Consider the following 20,928-nt stretch of genomic DNA (forward strand, 5'->3'; position numbering starts at 1 on the left):
CAATATGTCTTACCGTTGTCGTGTCTTTGCTATCATTAAATTGAATACTTATAGTTTTTATCAAAGATTCTCTGTAATTAGTTATTACGCGATCAACTGATTAATAACGTAACTAATTAACTATGAATTCGAGGGCACCAGGGAAAGTATTCAGATTACAAAGTTATAATTTCCCAATATAACCTTTCAGATATTTTCATATCTGATTAATGATTTATTTATTTTTACCTCACGTTAGTCTCATTCCAAACGTCGTAAATTGTTGGTTATCTGCACGAACCCAGTCTTCACTATGAGTCATCCATACATCAATTGTCTTAAATCATTTATTTATTACTAACTAAGTAATTCACAGAAATGCACAAACAAACAAACAAACTTAAAATGGTTACATGAAATGGGAGAAATATGCCCTAGTGGGCTGAACCGGCATGGCGGCTTGTTAGACAAAGGGAAAAATTGGGTTAGACTAGGAAGTCACTACAGAGTCCATAATTATAACAATTGACATGCTAATCCTTTACACATGAACGCTCACTCATTCGGGAACAATTGCAATCAATATATATATATTTACGCTCGGTGTGTCGTCTTGATCGTTGGAGAGAAGTTCGTTTTTGTTGGAGAGTTTGGTCCGTCTTTCTATCTTGGTTATTGTGGATAGTTCAGAGTGACATTCGTTGTAGAATGGATGTTTCGGCGGTTGTCTTTCTTCGCACTCAATGATACCGAATTCCTAGCTGCAGACTAGTAGTCAATATCAAAGACTTGTTCTTATTCGTCTAAGAGTTTAACCACGTGGTATGGTTAAAGATTCAGCAATGGTACTTATTAACCTTCGTTCTCCTCCTATGGAAAAAAACATGGTCTGTTGATAATTTCTCAGAGTTGCGCTTTTATTCGGATAGCAGAGAGGGGCTGTCCCAGGATGTCTGACCCTAACTGGGCTCAGGGGCGGTCCTTGGATTTAGTTCAAATCAAAAGGGATTTGTATTTTTCTTCATTAAACAGTCCAAAATCATATTACACAATTATACAAACAGTATCATACTCACTCATTCATTTTATACAACAAACAAATGTAAACCTCATATCTGAGGTTATTATACAAACAGCGGTATGGTAATGTAGCCACACAGTCTCCCATGAGTATCCCACATTGGGACAAACGGACATGTTAATAGCTGGACTCTTCACCGATCTTTTATACTTTTTCCGGAACATGAAATCCGTTCGTACCTCAAGTTCTGTGAGGTGGAAGAAAACCCTTTGTCCTGAAAGTTTACCCTCTCTCTAATACTGTTTGGCCATGAGGAGATTCTCAGGAATTTACGACGTCTCTCTGTGACCACAGCATGGGTTGAAGGGGCAGGGAGAGGCAGGGAGAGGGGGATGGGGCTTGCTATACCCAAGCAGGCAACGTTAGGACACTGTGGACTAATGCACATCTAGGCTTTTGTAACCCTTTCCAGCTTTATACAAGTCAACAATTCTTAATATTAGGTCTTCTGAGATCTCTTTTGTTCAAGGCATGGTTCACATCAGGCAATGCTTCTTGTGAATAGCAAACTCACATCTTGTGAGTGTTTTTTATAGGGCAAGGCAGCTTGAACCAACATCTCCAATCTAGTCTCATTGATTGGACACAAGGTTAGCTGACTACTGACTCCAATTCACCTTTGGAGAAGTCATTAGCCTAGGGGTTCATCTACTTTTTCCAACCTACACTGTGAATGTTTAAATTATGTTTTCAATATAGACAAGAAAAATACAATAATTTGTGTGTTATTAATTTAAGCACACTATGTTTGTCTATTGTTGTGAATTAGATGAAGATCAGATAAAAAATGATGACCAATTTATGCAGAAATCCAGGTAATTCCAAAGGGTTCACTTACTTTTTCTTGCAAATGTACAAGGTCAAAATAGTAACCATTTGAATTAACCTCTAATACCCTGGGATGAGACTAGTGTATCGTAATTGTGAAACTATGAAGACTATTGTGTCTCTCTCTGGTGTGTCTCACAGGTGTGGATGGATGCTGGAACACAAATCTTATTTTCCTATGCTATCTGCCTCGGCTGCCTGACTGCTCTTGGCAGCTACAACAAATATAACAACAACTGTTACAAGTGAGTGGAAGAATTATGTACACAAACAGTAAATGTGCCTTGCAAGATAAAATGTGTTGGCAGAACGTTTTTTCTTGCCTGCAAAAACTTCCCCTGTGCACATAATTCTTTGGAGGTTGGGTTGCAGAAATGGTAGGGCATCTGGAAAGTTTGATGATCTCCATATTGTAGGTCATTTGGATGCCTTCGTGTTGTGACTAACAGGGAAGTGAATCTCTTTTTAGGGACTGTGTGTACCTGTGTCTGTTGAACAGTGGAACCAGCTTTGTGGCCGGTTTTGCGATCTTCTCTGTTCTGGGCTTCATGGCTCATGAACAAGGGACAGACATCTCAACCGTGGCCGAATCAGGTAAGTGAGATATGAATGAATGAATAAACAAATTTACAAATGCACAAACAAACAAATTAACATACCATTGTAAGTTCTGGTTTGTTACAAGACAGGTGTCTTAGCATTTCAGGGATCTAACTATTCCCTCTGCCTCTGAGAGTTCAGTAATGGGTTTACCTGTGTTGCTGCATACAGGTCCTGGCCTCGCATTCATCGCCTACCCTCGTGCCGTGGCCATGATGCCATTACCCCAGCTTTGGGCCATCTTATTCTTCATCATGATAATCCTACTGGGGTTAGACAGTGAGGTGTGTTAGAGTGGTCCTGAAGGTCTACGGAATATTTCCTTAGTGAAGGATAATTACATAACCTACGATAGATGCTACAATCATCACTAAACTAATGGATGTGAAACTGTGAAGGAGTAGCTAGTATTTCAAAGAACAGAGTTTCCACTGACCTTCCCCATCATCTCTCCTTCAGTTTGTAGCTCTGGAGTCTTTGATGACAGCTATCTCAGACATGAATCCCTCCTTCTTCCTGGTTGGCCATCGGCGTAAAATCCTCCTCATCATCATCAGTGCGGGTAGCTTCTTCATCGGCCTGGTCATGGTCACAGAGGTGAGAGGTCATTTGAAGTCACCATTCTATAAGGATATAGGATATACAATATATAATTTCAAGGCCATCGTTATTAGATCAATCATGACAGTAACGAGATATATGATCAATAATCTACCTCCCAAGTGATCTGTTTCAACATATCCCTGTGTTTCAACATACCTCCTCGTTCCGCAGAATTGTTGGTTGATTCCACTTATTCCGTAAGCGATTGGGCTGCTGGACACACCTACGATCATTGTCTGAGTGTTTTGTAGACTCTGGAGATAGATTATAGTCTTATTGTTGTGCTCAGTAAGACCTTATACTTTCTTTCTCTTTCTACCCCTCTATTTGCAGGGAGGCCTGTATATCTTCCAGCTGTTTGATTACTATGCCTGCAGTGGGATGACTCTGCTTCTCTTCGCTATACTACAGTCAGTGTGTATCAGCTGGGTTTATGGTGAGTTAGCCCGGCCTACTCCCAGTGTCGCTTAGGGCCCGCAACCACTTTTGTTCGATGTCAGTCGGGGTCTCAACTTACTGTTAGTTAACATAGTAGAATACACAATGTGACATTTTGAAACGTGGTAGTGCATCCGCAGTTTTCCTCTTGTTATGTCAGTCACTGACAGTCACCCAATTAGCCCATGTCAGCTACCATGTTATAGTTTGCTGGGTAAGTTAGTCTATCCAGCTATCTAAACCTTGTATTATATTACAAACATTTATGAAGGCATTTTCTTGTAAGTTATTATTAAGTGTTACCACTATCATTGTAGGTGTTATGAAAAGATAATAGTAAAATATGGTCAGTGCTATCAGGGATCCTTGGGACGTCCATACCTTAAACCCTAACCTTAATCCCTCCCTTACCCTCACCCTGACCTTAACCATTTTAAATGTCAACTTCAATGGAGTAGGAACTTCCTAAGGATCCCTGATAACAAGGAGCTGTAAAAGACCCTGCATGCCCCCATTCCATCAATCACAGATAATCAATCACAGAAAACCTAATTGCAGGTCAGCTTCCCTCAGGATGTTTCTGTTCAAGGTGATTATGGCATTATCCAAGTTGTTCCTCTGGCAGACATTGCCACTTTGGACATTGATGTGAAACGACACCTCGTTACTTTGGGATTATAAGGTTCTGACATGTTGGTCAAAAATGTGTTATTCACATAGAGTTGCTCTTTAGGTGGTCCTTTACGTGTGAGATGTGTCAGATTTTTGAAAAAGTCCATTTACAATGACAAAATGAAAAATTGGAAGTTCTATCTATGCAAACACCTTTTAACTTGGTGCTATAAGGTTCTATATGCAATCCAATCACACAATTTTTTTATTTTTTTATTTCACCTTTATTTAACCAGGTAGGCTAGTTGAGAACAAGTTCTCATTTGCAACTGCGACCTGGCCAAGATAAAGCATAGTAGTGTGAACAGACAACAACACAGAGTTACACATGGAGTAAACAATAAACAAGTCAATAACATGGTAGAAAAAAAAGAGAATCTATATACAATGTGTGCAAAAGGCATGAGGTAGGCAATAAATCGAATAATTACAATTTAGCAGATTAACACTGGAGTGATAAATCATCAGATGATCATGTGCAAGAAGAGATACTGGTGTGCAAAAGAGCAGAAAAGTAAATAAATAAAAGCAGTATGGGGGTGAGGTAGGTAAATTGGGTGGGTAGTTTACAGATGGACTATGTACAGCTGCAGCGATCGGTTAGCTGCTTGGATAGCAGATTTTTTAAGTTGTTGAGGGAGATAAAAGTCTCCAACTTCAGAGATTTTTGCAATTCGTTCCAGTCGCAGGCAGCAGAGAACTGGAAGGAAAGGCGTCCAAATGAGGTTTTGGCTTTAGGGATGATCAGTGAGATACACCTGCTGGAGCGCGTGCTACGGGTGGGTGTAGCCATCGTGACCAGTGAACTGCTGGGTTCACAAGATTCGGAAGGTTCGGCAGGCTCCCATAACTCAGCCGGCTCGACAGGTTCCCGTGTCTCAGCAGAGACGATCGGTCCGCTCCTGGTCCATGGGATCGTCCCTTTGGTCAGCGTCCTGCGACTGAAGCCGCGCGTTCTGGGAGGGGGTACTGTCACGTATACTCACCGATGTTTTGTTTTTTGCCATAACACTACACAACTGAATCAAATAATAAAAGCTTGATGATGAGTTGGTTATTTGAATCAGCTGTTGGGGGCCCAGGACCGAGTTTGGGAAACCCTGGTTAGAGCTGCTTTCCAGGTTTTCTAATCTGCAATTGTTTAAACCTGTCTGTCACTTAGTGGTTTTAGAATGTTTACCTGGGTATTTGACAGACCAACTGGGTATTTGACAGACCAACTGACCAAACCCTTTTATTGACTGCTGTTATTTTGAGTCCCTGTTGATATGTTTACTCCACAGGTGCAGACCGTCTGTACGATAATATGGAAGACATGATCGGTTATCGACCATTACCCATCATTAAGTACTGTTTAAAGTATTTCACTCCAGTCATCTGCACTGTAAGTTTTATTTCTTGACACCCCACTGTCAACAGCATATTCATTTGTTATTTTTCCAATTGTAGTTATAGTAAACATGACGTTGATGTCACAGTAACACAAGTGATTTACAGAAAACCAAAAGTTTAGTTGGTAATACAGAGAAATAGAAATCAAATGGATGCCTATGTGTAACCTATGTAAAGTACATAATCCTAACTTTGTTTATTATAAATGCTTATATATTTTTTTTAAAGAGAGTCACACACTCTATGTATAAACTCACCGTAATTTATTGGGTAAATCACCAACCTATCGGCATCACTGTTCCTTCTTCAGGGTAATGTCATGAATGCTTGAACCAGGTTATGTAGACAAAACAGTGCAATTAGTGCAAACAAATGACTAGAGAGGGGTGTGTCATAATTATTAGGTTGATTAGAATGAATTGAGTGAAATATTTAGAAGATAATAGTTTACACCATATTGAATATATTAGGCTGTTGTTATCATTAGCACTAGCATAGGATTAACATTAACATACATTACTGTTTAATTTAGTTTCACATATACAGTAACAAACAAAAGTTTTGACACACCTACTCATTCAAGGGTTTTTCTTTATTTTTACTATTTTCTACGTTGTAGAATAATAGTGAAGACATCTCAACTATGAAAAAACACATGGAATCATGTAGTAACCAAAAAAGTGTAAAACAAATCTAAATATATTTTTGATCTTAGATTCTTCAAAGTAACCACCCGTTGCCTTGATGACAGCTTTGCACACTCTAGGCATTCTCTCAACCAGCTTCATGAGGAATGCTTTTCCAAGCCCCCCCCCACACCATCACACCTCCTTCTCCATGCTTCATGGTGGGAACCACACATGCGGAGATCATCCATTCACCTACTCTGCATCTCACAAAGACACAGCGGTTGGAAACAAAAATCTCAAACTTGGACTCATCAGACCAAAGGACAGATTTCCACTGGTCTAATGTCCATTACTCGTGTTTCTTGGCCCAATCAAGTCTCTTCTTAATATTGGTGTCCTTTAGTATTGGTTTCCTTGCAGCATTTGACCATGAAGGCCTGATTCACGCAGTCTCCTCTGAACAGTTGATGTTGAGATGTGTCTGTTAACTTCTCACGAGTCACCATCCCGGATCCGGGAGCACCCTCATCAGTAAAAAAGCTGACTAGCATAGCCTAGCATAGCGCCACAAGTAAATACTAGCGTCTAAATATCATGAAATCACAAGTCCAAGACACCAGATGAAAGATACACATCTTGTGAATCCAGCCATCATTTCCGATTTTTAAAATGTTTTACAGGGAAAACACAATATAGCATTATATTAGCTTACTACAATAGCCATCCACCCAACAGCATTGATTCATGCACGTTAGCGATAGCGAATAAACCAGCAAAAGATATACATTTTTTCACTAACCTTCTCAAACTTCATCGGATGACAGTCCTATAACATCATATTACACAATACATATATGGTTTGTTCGAAAATGTGCATATTTAGCGGTACAATTCGTGGTTGAACAATGTGAATACTAGCCAAACTGCCCAAAATAATCCGGATATATTTCTGACACTCACATCATCTAATCAAATAACTAATCATATACTTTACTAAAAAATACAGGTTGGACAGCAAATGAAAGATACACTAGTTCTTAATGCAACCGCTGTGTTAGATTTGTTTAAATAACCTTATTACGACATACAGCTTACGTTATAGCGAAACAGCGCCCGAAATCTGGGCGGAATATAGTCTAAACATTTTTCGACAGAAATACGAAATAATATCATAAATGGTTCCTACTATTTGATGAGCTTCCATCAGAATCTTGTACAAGTTGTCCTTTGTCCAGAATAATCGTTGTTTGGTTGTAGAATGCCCTCTTCATCTGTAGAATTAGCAGCCAACGCTAGCCATGTGGCGCAGCAGTGTCCAACGCACCATAACGCAAGACAAAGAAATTCCAGAAAATCGCAATCAACTGATATAAACTGCTATAAGTCGGTTTAATATAACTAGTTTATGATGTTTTTAACACATATATCGAATAAAATCAGAGCCGGATATATCTAACGCCTATAACGACAGCTTTTCAGAACGCAATCCTGAGGTCTGTCTCGCGCCAAGACGAACGGTGAAAAGACCAGACCTTCCGTTCCAAGACGTCTTGTTCGGCCTCAGATCTAGCTAGACACCCCATTCCAACTCTCACTGCCTACTGACATCCAGTGGAAGGCGTATGCAGTGCATGTAGACCCATAGATTCCATGGAAATTAATAAACTGACCCTGGAACAGAGCCCTCGATTTCAGATTTCTCACTCCCTGACAGGAAGTTTGCTGCAAAATGAGTTCTGTTTTACTCACAGATATAATTCAAACAGTTTTAGAAACTAGAGAGTGTTTTCTATCCAATAGTAAAAATAATATGCATATTGTACGAGCAAGAATTGAGTACGAGGCAGTTTAATTTGGGAACGATTTTTTACAAAGTGAAAACAGCGCCCCCATATTGACAAAAGGTTAATTGAACTCTATGAAGCATTTATTTTTATGAAGCATTTATTGCAGTTAACTCTAATGAACTTGACCTCTGCAGCAGTGGTAACTCTGGGCCTTCCTTTCCTGTGGAGGTCCTCATGAGAGCCAGTTTCATCATAGCACTTTTTTGCAACTGCATGTTTTTTGCAACTGCACTCGAAGAAACTATCAAAGTTCTTGAAATGTTCTGCATTGTCTGATCTTCATGTCTTAACCTCTCTTGGGTATGTGGGACGTTAGTGTCCCACCTAACAGCCAGTGAAACTGCTGGGCGCCAAATTCAAATACAGAAATACTCATTATAAAAATTCAGAAAACAAAATATTTTACATAGGTTTAAAGATTAACTTCTTGTGAATCCAACCACGGTGTCCGATTTAAAAAATGCTTTACGGCGAAAGCACACCTTACGATTATTTGAGAACATAGCCCACTAGACAAATCATTACAAACAGTAACCAGCCAAGTAGAACAGAGTCAGAAATAGAGATAAAATTAATCCCTTACCTTTGATGATCTTCATATGGTTGCACTCAGCAGACATTCATTTACTCAATAAATGTTCCTTTTGTTCGATAAAGTCTCTTTATATACAAAAACCTCCGTTTTGTTTGCGCGTTTTCTTCAGTAATCCAGAGGCTCAAACGCAGTCAAAACAGGAAGACAAAAAAATCCAAATTGTATCCGTAAAGTTTATAGAAACATGTCAAACATTGTTTATATTCAATCCTCAGGTTGTTTTTAGCCTAAATAATCTATAATATTTCAACCGGACAATAACGTCGTCAATTTAAAAGGTAAACAAGAATTGCTATCTCTCTGTCGCGCGCATGAAAAAGCCCTGCGACACTTTAGGGTCCAATCATTCCGAATGCTCTTATTCCCTCATTTTTCAGAATACAAGCCTGAAACTATTTCTAAAGACTGTTGACATCTAGTGGAAGGCATGGGAACTGCAATCGGAGTCCTAAGTCAATGGATACTGTAATGGCATTGAATAGAAAACTACAAAACCCCCCAAAAAAAGACTTCCTGAATGGATTTTTCTCAGGTTTTCGCCTGCCAAATCAGTTATGTTATACTCACAGACACTATTTTGGAAACTTTAGAGTGTTTTCTATCCAAATCTACCAGCTATATGCATAACATATCTTCTGGGCCCGAGAAGCAGAAGTTTAATTTGGGCATGCATTTCATCCAAAATTCCGAATGCTGCCCCCTACCCTTATGAAGTTAAAGTAATGATCGACTGTCATTTCTCTTTGCTTATTTGAGCTGTTCTTGCTATCGTATGGACCTGGTCTTTACCAAATTGTTTTATTTATTTTATTTCACCTTTATTTAACCAGGTAGGCAAGTTGAGAATAAGTTCTCATTTACAATTGCAACCTGGCCAAGTTAAAGCAAAGCGGTTCGACACATACAACAACACAGAGTTACACATGGAGTAAAACAAACATACAGTCAATAATACAGTAGAAAAATAAGTATATATACAATGTGAGCAAATGAGGTGAGATAAGGGAGGTAAAGGCAAAAAAGGCCAAGATGGCGAATTAAATACAATATAGCAAGTAAAACACTGGAATGGTAGATTTGCAGTGGAAGAATGTGCAAAGTAGAAATAGAAATATCGGGGTGCAAAGGAGAAAAATAAATAAATAAATACAGTAGGGGAAGAGGTAGTTGTTTGGGCTAAATTATAGATTGGCTATGTACAGGTGCAGTAATCTGTGAGCTGCTCTGACAGCTGGTGCTTAAAGCTAGTGAGGGAGATAAGTGTTTCCAGTTTCAGAGATTTTTGTAGTTCGTTCCAGTCATTGGCAGCAGAGAACTGGAAGGAGAGGCGGCCAAAGGAGGAATTGGCTTAGGGGTGACCTGAGAGATATACCTGCTGGAGCGTGTGCTACAGGTGGGTGCTGCTATGGTGACCAGCGAGCTGAGATAAGGGGGGACTTTACCTAGCAGGGTCTTGTAGATGACCTGGAGCCAGTGGGTTTGGCGACGAGTATGAAGCGAGGGCCAGCCAACGAGAGCGTACAGGTTGCAGTGGTGGGTAGTATATGGGGCTGTGGTGACAAAACGGATGGCACTGTGATAGACTGCATCCAATTTATTGAGTAGGGTTTTGGAGGCTATTTTGTAAATTACATCGCCGAATTCGAGGATTGGTAGGATTGTCAGTTTTACGAGGGTATATTTGGCAGCATGAGTGAAGGATGCTTGGTTGCGAAATAGGAAGCCAATTCTAGATTTAACTTTTGGATTGGAGATGTTTGATGTGAGTCTGGAACCGTCAGAACCGTCCAGAGTAGTGATGCTGGACGGGCGGGCAGGTGCATGCAGCGATCGGTTGAAGAGCATGCATTTAGTTTCACTTGTATTTAAGAGCAGTTGGAGGCCACGGAAGGAGAGTTGTATGGCATTGAAGCTCGTCTGGAGGGTTGTTAACACAGTGTTCAAAGAAGGGCCAGAAGTATACAGAATGGTGTCGTCTGCGTAGAGGTGGATCAGAGACTCACCAGCAGCAAGAGCGACATCATTGATGTATACAGAGAAGAGAGTCGGCCCAAGAATTGAACCCTGTGGCACCCCCATAGAGACTGCCAGAGGCCCGGACAACAGGCCCTCCGATTTGACACACTGAACTCTATCGGGTGAACCAGGCAAGGCAATCATTTGAGAAACCAAGGCTATCGAGTCTGCCGATGAGGATGTGGTGATTGACAGAGTCGAAAGCCTTGGCCAGGTCAATGAATACGGCTGCACAGTATTGTTTCTTATCGATGGCGGTTAAGATATCGTTTAGGACCTTGAGCGTGGCTGAGGTGCACCCATGACCAGCTCTGAAACCAGATTGCATAGCGGAGAAGGTGCGGTGGGATTCAAAATGGTCGGTAATCTGACCTTAGAAAGGCTAAGATAGATATACTGTAGGTCTGTGGCAGTTTGGGTCAAGAGTGTCCCTTTAGGAATCTTAGACGACACGAAAGAGAGGTTGAACAGGTTAGTAATAGGGGTTGCAACAATTTTGGCAGATAATTTTAGAAAGAAAGGGTCCAGATTGTCTAGCCCAGCTGATTTGTAGGGGTCCAGATTTTGCAGCTCTTTCAGAACATCAGCTGACAGGATTTGGGAGAAGGAGAAATGGGGAAGGCTTGGGCGAGTTGCTGTGGGGGGTGCAGTGCTGTTGACCGGGGTAGGGGTAGCCAGGTGGAAAGCATGGCCAGCCGTAGAAAAGTGCTTATTGAAATTCTCAATTATAGTAGATTTATCTGTGGTGACAGAGTTTCCTATCCTCAGTGCAGTGGGCAGCTGGGAGGAGGTGCTCTTATTCTCCATGGACTTTACAGTGTCCCAGAACTTTTTTGAGTTTGTGTTGCAGGAAGCAAATTTCTGTTTGAAAAAGCTAGCCTTGGCATCTCTAACTGCCTGTGTATATTGGTTTCTAACTTCCCTGTAAAGTTACATATCACGGGGGCTGTTCGATGCTAATGCAGAACGTCAAAGGATGTTTTTGTGTTGGTTAAACTTCTTATGGCTGCGATCTCGTTAACGGGATCGATATGACAACAGCCAGTGAAAGTGCAGGGCGCCAAATTCAAAACAACAGAAATCTCATAATTAAAATTCCTCAGACATACATGTATTTTACACCATTTTAAAGATAAACTTGTTGTTAATCCCACCACAGTGTCCGATTTCAAAAAGGCTTTACGACGAAAGCACAACATATCATTATGTTAGGTCAGCACCTATTCACAGAAAAACACAGCCATTTTCCAGCCAAAGAGAGGAGTAACAAAAAGCAGAAATAGAGATAAAATTAATCACTAACCTTTGATGATCTTCATCAGATGACACTCATAGGACTTCATGTTACACAATACATGTATGTTTTGTTCGATAAAGTTCATATTTATATCCAAAAATCTCAGTTTACATTGGCGCGTTACGTTCAGTAATGTTTTGCTTCATAACATCTGGTGATTTTGCAGAGAGCCACATCAATACTCATCATAAATGTTGATGAAAATACAAGTGTTATGCATGGAACTTTAGATCAACTTCTCCTTAATGCAACCGCTATGTCAGATTTTTTTTTAACTTTATGGAAAAAGCACACCATGCTATAATCTGAGTACAGCGCTCAGAGCCCAAAACAACCATAAAGATATCCGCCATGTTGTGGAGTCAACAGATGTCAGAATAGCATTATAAATATTCACTTACCTTTGATGATCTTCATCAGAATGCACTCCCAGGAATCCCAGTTCCACAATAAATGTTTGATTGTTCCATAAAGTCCATAATTTATGTCCAAATACCTCCTTTTTGTTCGCGCGTTCAGTACACAATCCAAACTCACGACGCGCGGGCAAGTACATGCAAAAGTTCAGACGAAAAGTCATATTACAGTTCGTAGAAACATGTCAAACGAAGTAGAGAATCAATCTTTAAGATGTTTTTAACATAAATCTTCAATAATGTTCCAACCAGAAAATTCCTTTGTCTTCAGAAATGCAATGGAACAGAACTAACTTTCACATGAGTGCGCTCGTGGCCCTCTGCCAGACCCCTGACTCATTCAGCCCTCATTCCCCCCTCCTTCACAGTAGAAGCATCAAACAAGGTTCTAAAGACTGTTGACATCTAGTGGAAGCCCTAGGAAGTGCAATATGACCAATATCCCACTGTATCTTCGATAGGCAATGAGTTGTAAACCTACAAAACTCAGATTTCCACTTCCTGGTTGGTTTTTTCTCAGGTTTTTGCCTGCCATATGAGTTATGTTATACTCACAGACATCATTCATACAGTTTTAGAAACTTCCGAGTGTTTCTTATCCAAATATACTAATACTATGCATATATTAGCAACTGGGCATGAGTAGCAGGCAGTTTACTCTGGGCACCTTATTCATCCAAGCTACTCAATTCTGCCCCCAGCCATAAGAAGTTAATGGCAGTCAGGTCTGGAGAGAACCAAGGGCTATATCTGTTCCTTGTTATACATTTCTTGAATGGGGCATGCTTATTTAAGATGGTGAGGAAGGCATTTTCTTAAATTACCAGGCATCCTCTACTGATGGGATGAGGTCAATATCCTTCCAGGATACCTGGGCCAGGTCGATTAGAAAGTCCTGCTCGCTGAAATGTTTCAGGGAGCGTTTGACAGTGATGAGTGGAGGTTGTTTGACCGCTGACCCATTACGGATGCAGGCAATGAGGCAGAAATCTGGATTCCCAATGAAAACCATTGAGTGACCTCAAAGAAAAAGTCTGAATGGTTTGTCCTTGGGGTTTCGCCTGCCAAATAAGTTCTGTTATACTCACAGACATGATTCAAACAGTTTTATAAACTTCAGAGTGTTTTCTATCCAAATCTACTAATTATATGCATATCTTAGGTTCTGGGCCTGAGTAGCAGGCAGTTTACTTTGGACACGCTTTTCATCCGGACGTGAAAATACTGCCACCTATCCCAGAGATGTCCCAGTTTAAGTCACCTAGCAGCACGAGCTCTGAAGATAGATGGGGGGCAATCAGTTCACATATGGTGTCCAGAGCACAGCTGGGGGCAGAGGGTGGTCTATAGCAGGCGGCAAAGGTGGGAGACTGTTTTTAGAGAGGTGGATTTTTTTTTAAAGAAGTTCAAATTGTTTGGGTACAGACCTGGATAGTAGGACAGAACTCTGCAGGCTATCTCTGCAGTAGATTGCAATACCGCCCCCTTTGGCCGTTCTATCTTGTCTGAAAGTGTTGTAGTTAGGGATGGAGATTTCAGAGTTTTTGGTGGTCTTCCTAAGCCAGGATTCAGACACGGCTAGGACATCTGGGTTGGCAGAGTGTGCTAAAGCAGTGAATAAAACAAACTTAGGGAGGAGGCTTCTAATGTTAACATGCATGAAACCAAGGCTATTACGGTTACAGAAGTCATCAAAAGAGAGCGCCTGGGGAATAGGAGTGGAGCTAGGCACTGCAGGGCCTGGATTCACCTCTACAACACCAGAGGAACAGAGGAGGAGTCAGATAAGGATACGGCTAAAAGCTATGATAATTGGTCGTCTAGGACGTCTGGAACAGAGAGTAAAAGGAGCAGGTTTCTGGGGGCGATAAAATAGCTTCAAGGTATAATGTACAGACAAAGGTATGGTAGGATGTGAATACAGTGGAGGTAAACCTAGGCATTGAGTGATGATGAGAGAGATATTGTTTCTAGAAACATCATTGAAACCAGGTGATGTCTTCGCATGTGTGGGTGGTGGAACTGAAAGTTTGGATAAGGTACAGTGAGCAGGGCTAGAGGCTCTACAGTGAAATGAGCCAATAAACACTAACCAGAACAGCAATGGACAAGGCATATTGACATTAAGGAGAGGCATTCGTAGCCGAGTGATCATAAGGGTCCAGTGAGTAGTGAGGTTGGTTGGGGTCACGGCGATTCAGACAGCTAGCCAGGCCATGGGTAGCAAGCTGGCAGAGGATGGAGGTCTGTTTTTAGCCACCTTGTGCGTTTCCGTCGGTAGATTAGTGGGGTTCCATGTGGTAGAGGGGACCAATCCAATTGGCAAAATAGTTATAGTTATAGTGGCCAAAGAAAATTGTCCGATAGACCTATTCAGATAGCAGCCGACAGCAGCTAACGATTAGCAGGCCGCAGATGGGCATTCAGGTTACGTCGCGACGGAGGGGCCAGTTGGATAACTCCCTCGGGCAGATAACGTCGGTAGTCCAGTCGTGAAGGCCCGGTGGGGGCTCCGCATCGGCAGTAAAATAGGTGATTATAGCCCAGGAGTGGCTGATGGAACTCTTCAGCTGGCTAGCTCCGGAATAATTGATGTTTGCTCTGGGACCGACGTTAGCCAATAGTCACTTGGATAGCAGCTAGCTAGCTGCAAGATCCAGGTGTAAATGTCCAGAGCTTGCGGTAGAAATCCGGGTATATGTAGAGAAAATAGGTACGTATGCTCTGGTCTGAGTCGCGTTGTACAAAACTGGCGATAGCTTTTCGACCTAAAGGATAGCTGATGACCGCCAACCGTGGTTAGCTGAATACTTCTGGCTAACTTCTGGCTAGCTTCTGTTGTGGATTTCAGATTTGAGGTGAATAATACTTTTTTTATTTTATTGATGAGGCGGGTTGCAGGAGAGTGTTTTGAAGTTGAGTTTTTAGAAGAAAAAAATATATAAAAAGATATGCGAAGAAAATATGTAAATATATATATATACACAGGACACGATAAGACGAGGACAAAGGACGTCTGACTACTATGCCATCTTGGAACACAAAATAGGGCTATGTTCTGTATAACTCCCTCTACCTTGTCACAACACAACTGATTGGCTCAAACGCATTAATTACACATATTAACTTTTAACAAGGCACACCTTTTAATTTAAATGCATTCCAGGTGACTACTGTACCTCAAGAAGCTGGTTGAGAGAATGCCAAGAGTGTGCAAAGCTGTCATCAAGGCAAATGGCTACTTTGAAGAATCCCAAAAATATATATTTAGATTTGTTTAACACTTTTTTGGTTACTACTTGAATTCATGTGTTATTTCATAGTTTTTTATGTCTTCACTGTTATTCTACAATGTAGACAACGGCAAAAAGAAAGAAAAGACCTTGAATGATTAGGTGTGTAGAAAATGTTGACTGGTGCTGTATATTTAATTGTTTCCAATTTCATAAAATGTTTGTTACATGTCATCTTTTGTTTCAACTATAATGCATGATAAGCATCATCAACAGAAGGAACATATTAGGTGTCTGCCAGCTCATGCTTTATATTAGACCATTATAAATGCTTCACCAGAAGCCTGACCTAAATGTACTGGAGAAACAATAACCTTGTTCTTAATTAACCTTATCTTGTTCATCTCTGTCTCAACCGTCACTGTTACCCTAATATGTTATAATTAGTACAAAGCTATCGGAAAATGTGTGTTTATTATACAATCTCCATCCATATCTTTTGTTCTAGGTTACATTTGTCTTCTCCTTGATAAAGTTTACTCCGCTGAAGTTCAACAACACCTTTCAGTATCCTTGGTGGGGTTCTGCCGTTGGCTGGTGGTTCACTCTCTCCTCCACCCTCATGGTTCCTCTATGGATGGTGTACATCGTGAGCGTCACTCCTGGTACACTGCGACAGGTAAATAGGGACATCATTTTTTATGTTTCTGTAGAGTTTCACATTGCTTGACTTGGGCAGGAGCTCTCTGGAGCTGAGTACCGGCACCTAAAATGTTTAACAGCTTGAGCTCCTGTTCCTCTTATAGAATATTATCTCAAAAGTATTGTGGAGCTCATGCACCTAAATGTAAACAGTACCGGTACCAAACATGAGTACCGGCAACTGTCTCAGCCCAAGTCAAGCACTGGAGTTTCAAAACAGAAAAGCATCTCAAAGTGGTCCAAAAGCAACAAAAAATCAAGCAACATATCATAGGTAGCCTAGTTATAGCTAGGTACGTAGGTCGACGATAGAGGCTAAGTCTTTGAGTACATCCTCCAAAGATGGAGCAATGGTCATGAGAGGTTATGGTTAATTTCACACTATCAATTACAAACTTCAGATCTTTTAAAAGGTGGCAGGTACCACTTGTGTTGTTATCGATAGCTATGTATCTATTTATCGAATGATCAGAACCATAACCCAAACCCCATTTACTCCCCAATACACACTGATGATGTTGTTTCTTCTACCAACTAAGAAAAGAAGACGTTCTGCAAACATCACCAGTTATTGTATGTCTCATTTCTTTGGTGGTCTATCTTTGAAATGCTCCTCTGTCCTCTTTATTGATTCCTCAGAGACTGTTCATCCTCACCACACCGTCAAAGGATCTCCCCATGACCAAGGCCCAGAAGAAATCCCTCCTGGCCAAGCAGTCAGAGCAGGACAGACCCCTGGGGGACATGGAGATACCAGCCTGGGGCCACAACCTCCTAGACAGAGACACTGGCCCCCTGTAGAGACACTGGCCCCCTCTCTCAGCCACCATCCCTATAGGACTAGAGATAAGCAGGTCCAGCCAGTCACTCAAGGTCCTGACATAAACAATACAAATACTTCCTGTTGTGTAACAGAGACTTATGTGACCCTTCGCTTGGTCTGAGTGGCTTAGAAAAGTATAGCACAGAACATAATCCACCCCATGCCTTTTTCTTGGGAGGGCGATGTGGGCAAGTGTTTCCAAAACACACACTATTTCCTGTATGTAGCGCTGATGAGACGTAGAAGCACTGGTTCTGGGAAGTCTTGGTGTGAAAAAATAAATGTGGTCATTCTGTTTGGCCCAGAAAACCCAGAAAACATATTGAGTAAGGTCCGGCACAAAATATGGACCTTTGCAGTTGTCCTTTAATTAACCAGGACTGTGGTCATGGCAGAGTAATGGATGAATAGATCAAACACCTGTCACACAACATGGTGGAAACAAAAACATGACATTCCTGCTATTAGTTCCGGTTGGTTAACTGAGTCAGTATATACAATTGAACAAACTATTTTTTTAAAGATACATTTTATCTTTGATTTGGGTGGGTTTAATAATCTTATATCGTTTTTTTCTACTTACTACTATGTCATTTCTTAAGACTTTGTGAAGTATGACATTTGTGAAAATATATTGATGGTTAACGAGAGGGGATTGTATTGATGCTTATATAGTAGAAACACTGTAAAACACTGTGATAGGATTTGATGCCAATATCAATAAAATCATCAAACCTTATATGTCATTTTTCCACCCTTATTCTTTGGAGTACTGTAAATAAAAAGTGTAATTCGCTGCAGAAATCTCTTCCGATATTCAGACATTAACATTAACATTAACATTAATCTAAGACCTGAGCCCGTATTCATAAAGCGTCCTTGAGTAGAAGTGCTGATCTAGGATCATAGAAAAGGCTAACTGAACCTAGATAAGCCTGAGGTAATTGAACAGAGACATCGTCATTCCACTGACTGTAAATACGTTTTCCCCAGAGGGTACAGACAGTGTTCTATAGCCGAGCAGAAGACTAATACAGAAGCAATGCCCTTCTATGAGTTACAGATAAGACCAGTAGTTAACAGCAGTTATCATTAGTTCAGGCTAAACCAACACAGAGCACACCCCACCCGCAATTGTGTCTGAGGTGAATTCAGCCTGATATTGTCAGGACCCGGTTACAAACTCGGGTCTCCGGTGTGAGAAACAGTCACTTAGCAAACTGAGCCACTAATAGTCGGCAGATCCCAGAAGATGAGGCAGACACAGCAGTACTTGAGACGGTGTTTTAATAAAGTAAAAAGGAAAGTTCTTCAGGCAAAAATATAAATCCACAACGTCAAAAGTAATTCCAAGAGAAAAAGGTAATCCTCCAAGTCAAAAGGTAAATCCACAAGGTGGTAGGTGCAGCAGGAAAAAGCCTCAAAAGATAATCAAAAATAAATAAACGAGAACAAAAACAGAGTACCACAAGAGAGTCCAACTGGAGCAACAAATGTTCACAGCATCGCTAGGGCTGGGTGCTAACATTCAAACACAGAGCAAAGAACTGAGGAAAACTAAGGGTTTAAATACATTCAAGGGAAATGAGGCACAGGTGCAAATAATAACTGGAAACAAGGGAAAACAAAAGGGTCAAAAAAGCACAATGGGGGCATCTAGTGGCCAAAACCAGAACAATCCTGGCCAAATCCTGACAGATATGAAAAATGAATATTCGTAGCTTTAGACAGTTGTTTGTACAATATCTATGTTCATCCTTTAATGAAGTACTGTGGTCTGTATTACAGTGTACAAATGGCTCTGATGATTGCTGACCAAAGGTGGCAGCTCCAGCTCTACTATCCCTGATGACAGTTTGTGTTTTATCATTCATAGATACCATTATGACCCTCAATGTAGCAGGTTAGGGTGATAATAGTGTTTCAAGATTTTGATACATTATTGTTGTTCTTGTGATAATTTGACACAATTCCCCAGCTACACATGACGTATTCCACTAGTATTTGACATTGAGGTCCAGTGATTGGTTGTGTCACTCCACATGTCAGGCTATCATCCTTAGTGCTTCAGCAAGTTGTAATACTAGTTCTAACAGAGATGTTAGACTCTGGTTCTAAACTCCACTGAGTTTAAAGACTACGGGCTCTATTCAATCTGTAAATCTGAAGCGTTACAGATTATGCGATAGAAATCTAAAGGTAATTTCCAATTGGACCGACATATACAGCGTTTACGGTGAATACCGTCTCCACTAAAGCGGGAACATTGCCTTTAAATCTCAATCACTCTGCAAAGATGAATTTATGCAACACAGATTGAATCGAGCCCTGGGTCATTAAGGTTTTCTGGACGAAGAAGTTGAATTATAATTAATGAATTCACACAACATATCTCTCAGAATCTCCATTGAGAATGCCTTTTAATCCTGGGTTAGGCTATATATGTGTCTGGGAAACTGGCCCATTATCTCCTACCTTTTTAATACTGATTTGAAATTTCAAAGAGTAGACAATCCAGGGAGAGACTGACAAGGTTTAATGCCGAAGTCATCTTAACATAAACAAGCATTTGAAAGGGTCCCTTGTTGCCCTGTTATGTTATTGCATTACAGTAAATAAAGAAGAACAGAACAAAACTGATATCCATCAGATAATTCCTGGGCTTCAATACCTCTTTTGCCAATTGGCCTGGACCCTTTGCTGCCGACACGGAGCCCCGTCGATCCATCTCAACTGATCTGCCGATGTAACCGTCCGAGGGGGTTTAAATAGGCTCTCCCGTTGCGACGTCCCCTTGAGGCCCGGCCTGCTTGCTGTCTGAATCGCCGTGCCACCAGTTCGCCTAGCTACTCACTGGACCCTATGATCACTTGACTACACATGCCTCTCCCTAACATCAATATGCCTTGTCAATTGCTGTTTTGGTGATTATTTCACTGTAGAGCCTTCAGCCCTGCTCAATATGCCTTAGCTAGCCCTTATGTTCCAACCCCCACACATGCAGTGACCTCACCTGACTTAAATGGTGCCTCTAGAGACAAAACCTCTCTCATCGTCACTCAATGCCTAGGCTTACCTCCAATGTACTCACATCCTACCATACCCTTGTCTGTACATTATGCCTTGAATCTATTCTTCCGCACCCAGAAACCTGCTCCTTTTACTCTCTGTTCCGAACGCACTAGATGACCAGTTCTTTCAGCCTTTAGCCGCACTCTTATCCTACTCCTCCTCTGTACCTCTGGTGATGTAGAGGTTAACCCAGGCCCTGCAGCCCCCAGCATCACTCCCATTCCCCGGGTGCTCTCATTTGTTGACTTCTGTACCCCTAAAAGCATTGGTTTCATGCATGTTAACATTAGAAGCCTCCTCCCTAAGTTTGTTTTATTCACTGCTTTAGCACACTCCGCCAACCCGGATGTCCTAGCCGTGTCTGAATCCTGGCTTAGGAAGGCCACCAAAAATCCTGAAATTTCCATCCCTAACTATAAAATTTTCCGACAAGATAGAACTGCCAAAGGGGGCAGAGTTGAAATCTACTGCAGAGATAGCTTGCAGAGTTCTGTCATACTATCCAGCCAATTCGAGCTTCTACTTTAAAAATCCACCTTTCCAGAAACAAGTCACTCACCGTTGCTGCTTGCTATAGACCCCCTTCAGCCCCCAGCTGTGCCCAGGAGACCATATGTGAATTGATCGCCCCAAATCTATCTTCATAGAAGATGTTAGGTGACCTAAACTGGGACATGCTTAACACCCCGGCCATCCTACAACTTA

The 20,928-nt window shown here is 41.1% G+C and overlaps 1 protein-coding gene across 1 annotated transcript in view; it reads left to right on the forward strand.

The window, feature by feature from the left end:
* Positions 1-17,803, forward strand: part of LOC139540834 (sodium- and chloride-dependent GABA transporter 2-like) — a 23,567-nt gene extending 5,764 nt beyond the window's left edge. Inside the window, exons 2-9 of the mRNA XM_071344834.1 lie at positions 2,030-2,133; positions 2,358-2,482; positions 2,660-2,772; positions 2,948-3,085; positions 3,425-3,527; positions 5,485-5,585; positions 16,135-16,305; positions 16,968-17,803. Of these exons, the coding sequence (XP_071200935.1) occupies positions 2,030-2,133; positions 2,358-2,482; positions 2,660-2,772; positions 2,948-3,085; positions 3,425-3,527; positions 5,485-5,585; positions 16,135-16,305; positions 16,968-17,129 (1,017 nt within the window). The 3' untranslated portion in view covers positions 17,130-17,803. The remainder of the gene's footprint in view (positions 1-2,029; positions 2,134-2,357; positions 2,483-2,659; positions 2,773-2,947; positions 3,086-3,424; positions 3,528-5,484; positions 5,586-16,134; positions 16,306-16,967) is intronic.
* The last annotated feature ends 3,125 nt before the right edge of the window (positions 17,804-20,928 follow it).

Source organism: Salvelinus alpinus, chromosome 2 (genome assembly GCF_045679555.1).
Source record: "Salvelinus alpinus chromosome 2, SLU_Salpinus.1, whole genome shotgun sequence".
NCBI lineage: Eukaryota > Metazoa > Chordata > Actinopteri > Salmoniformes > Salmonidae > Salvelinus > Salvelinus alpinus.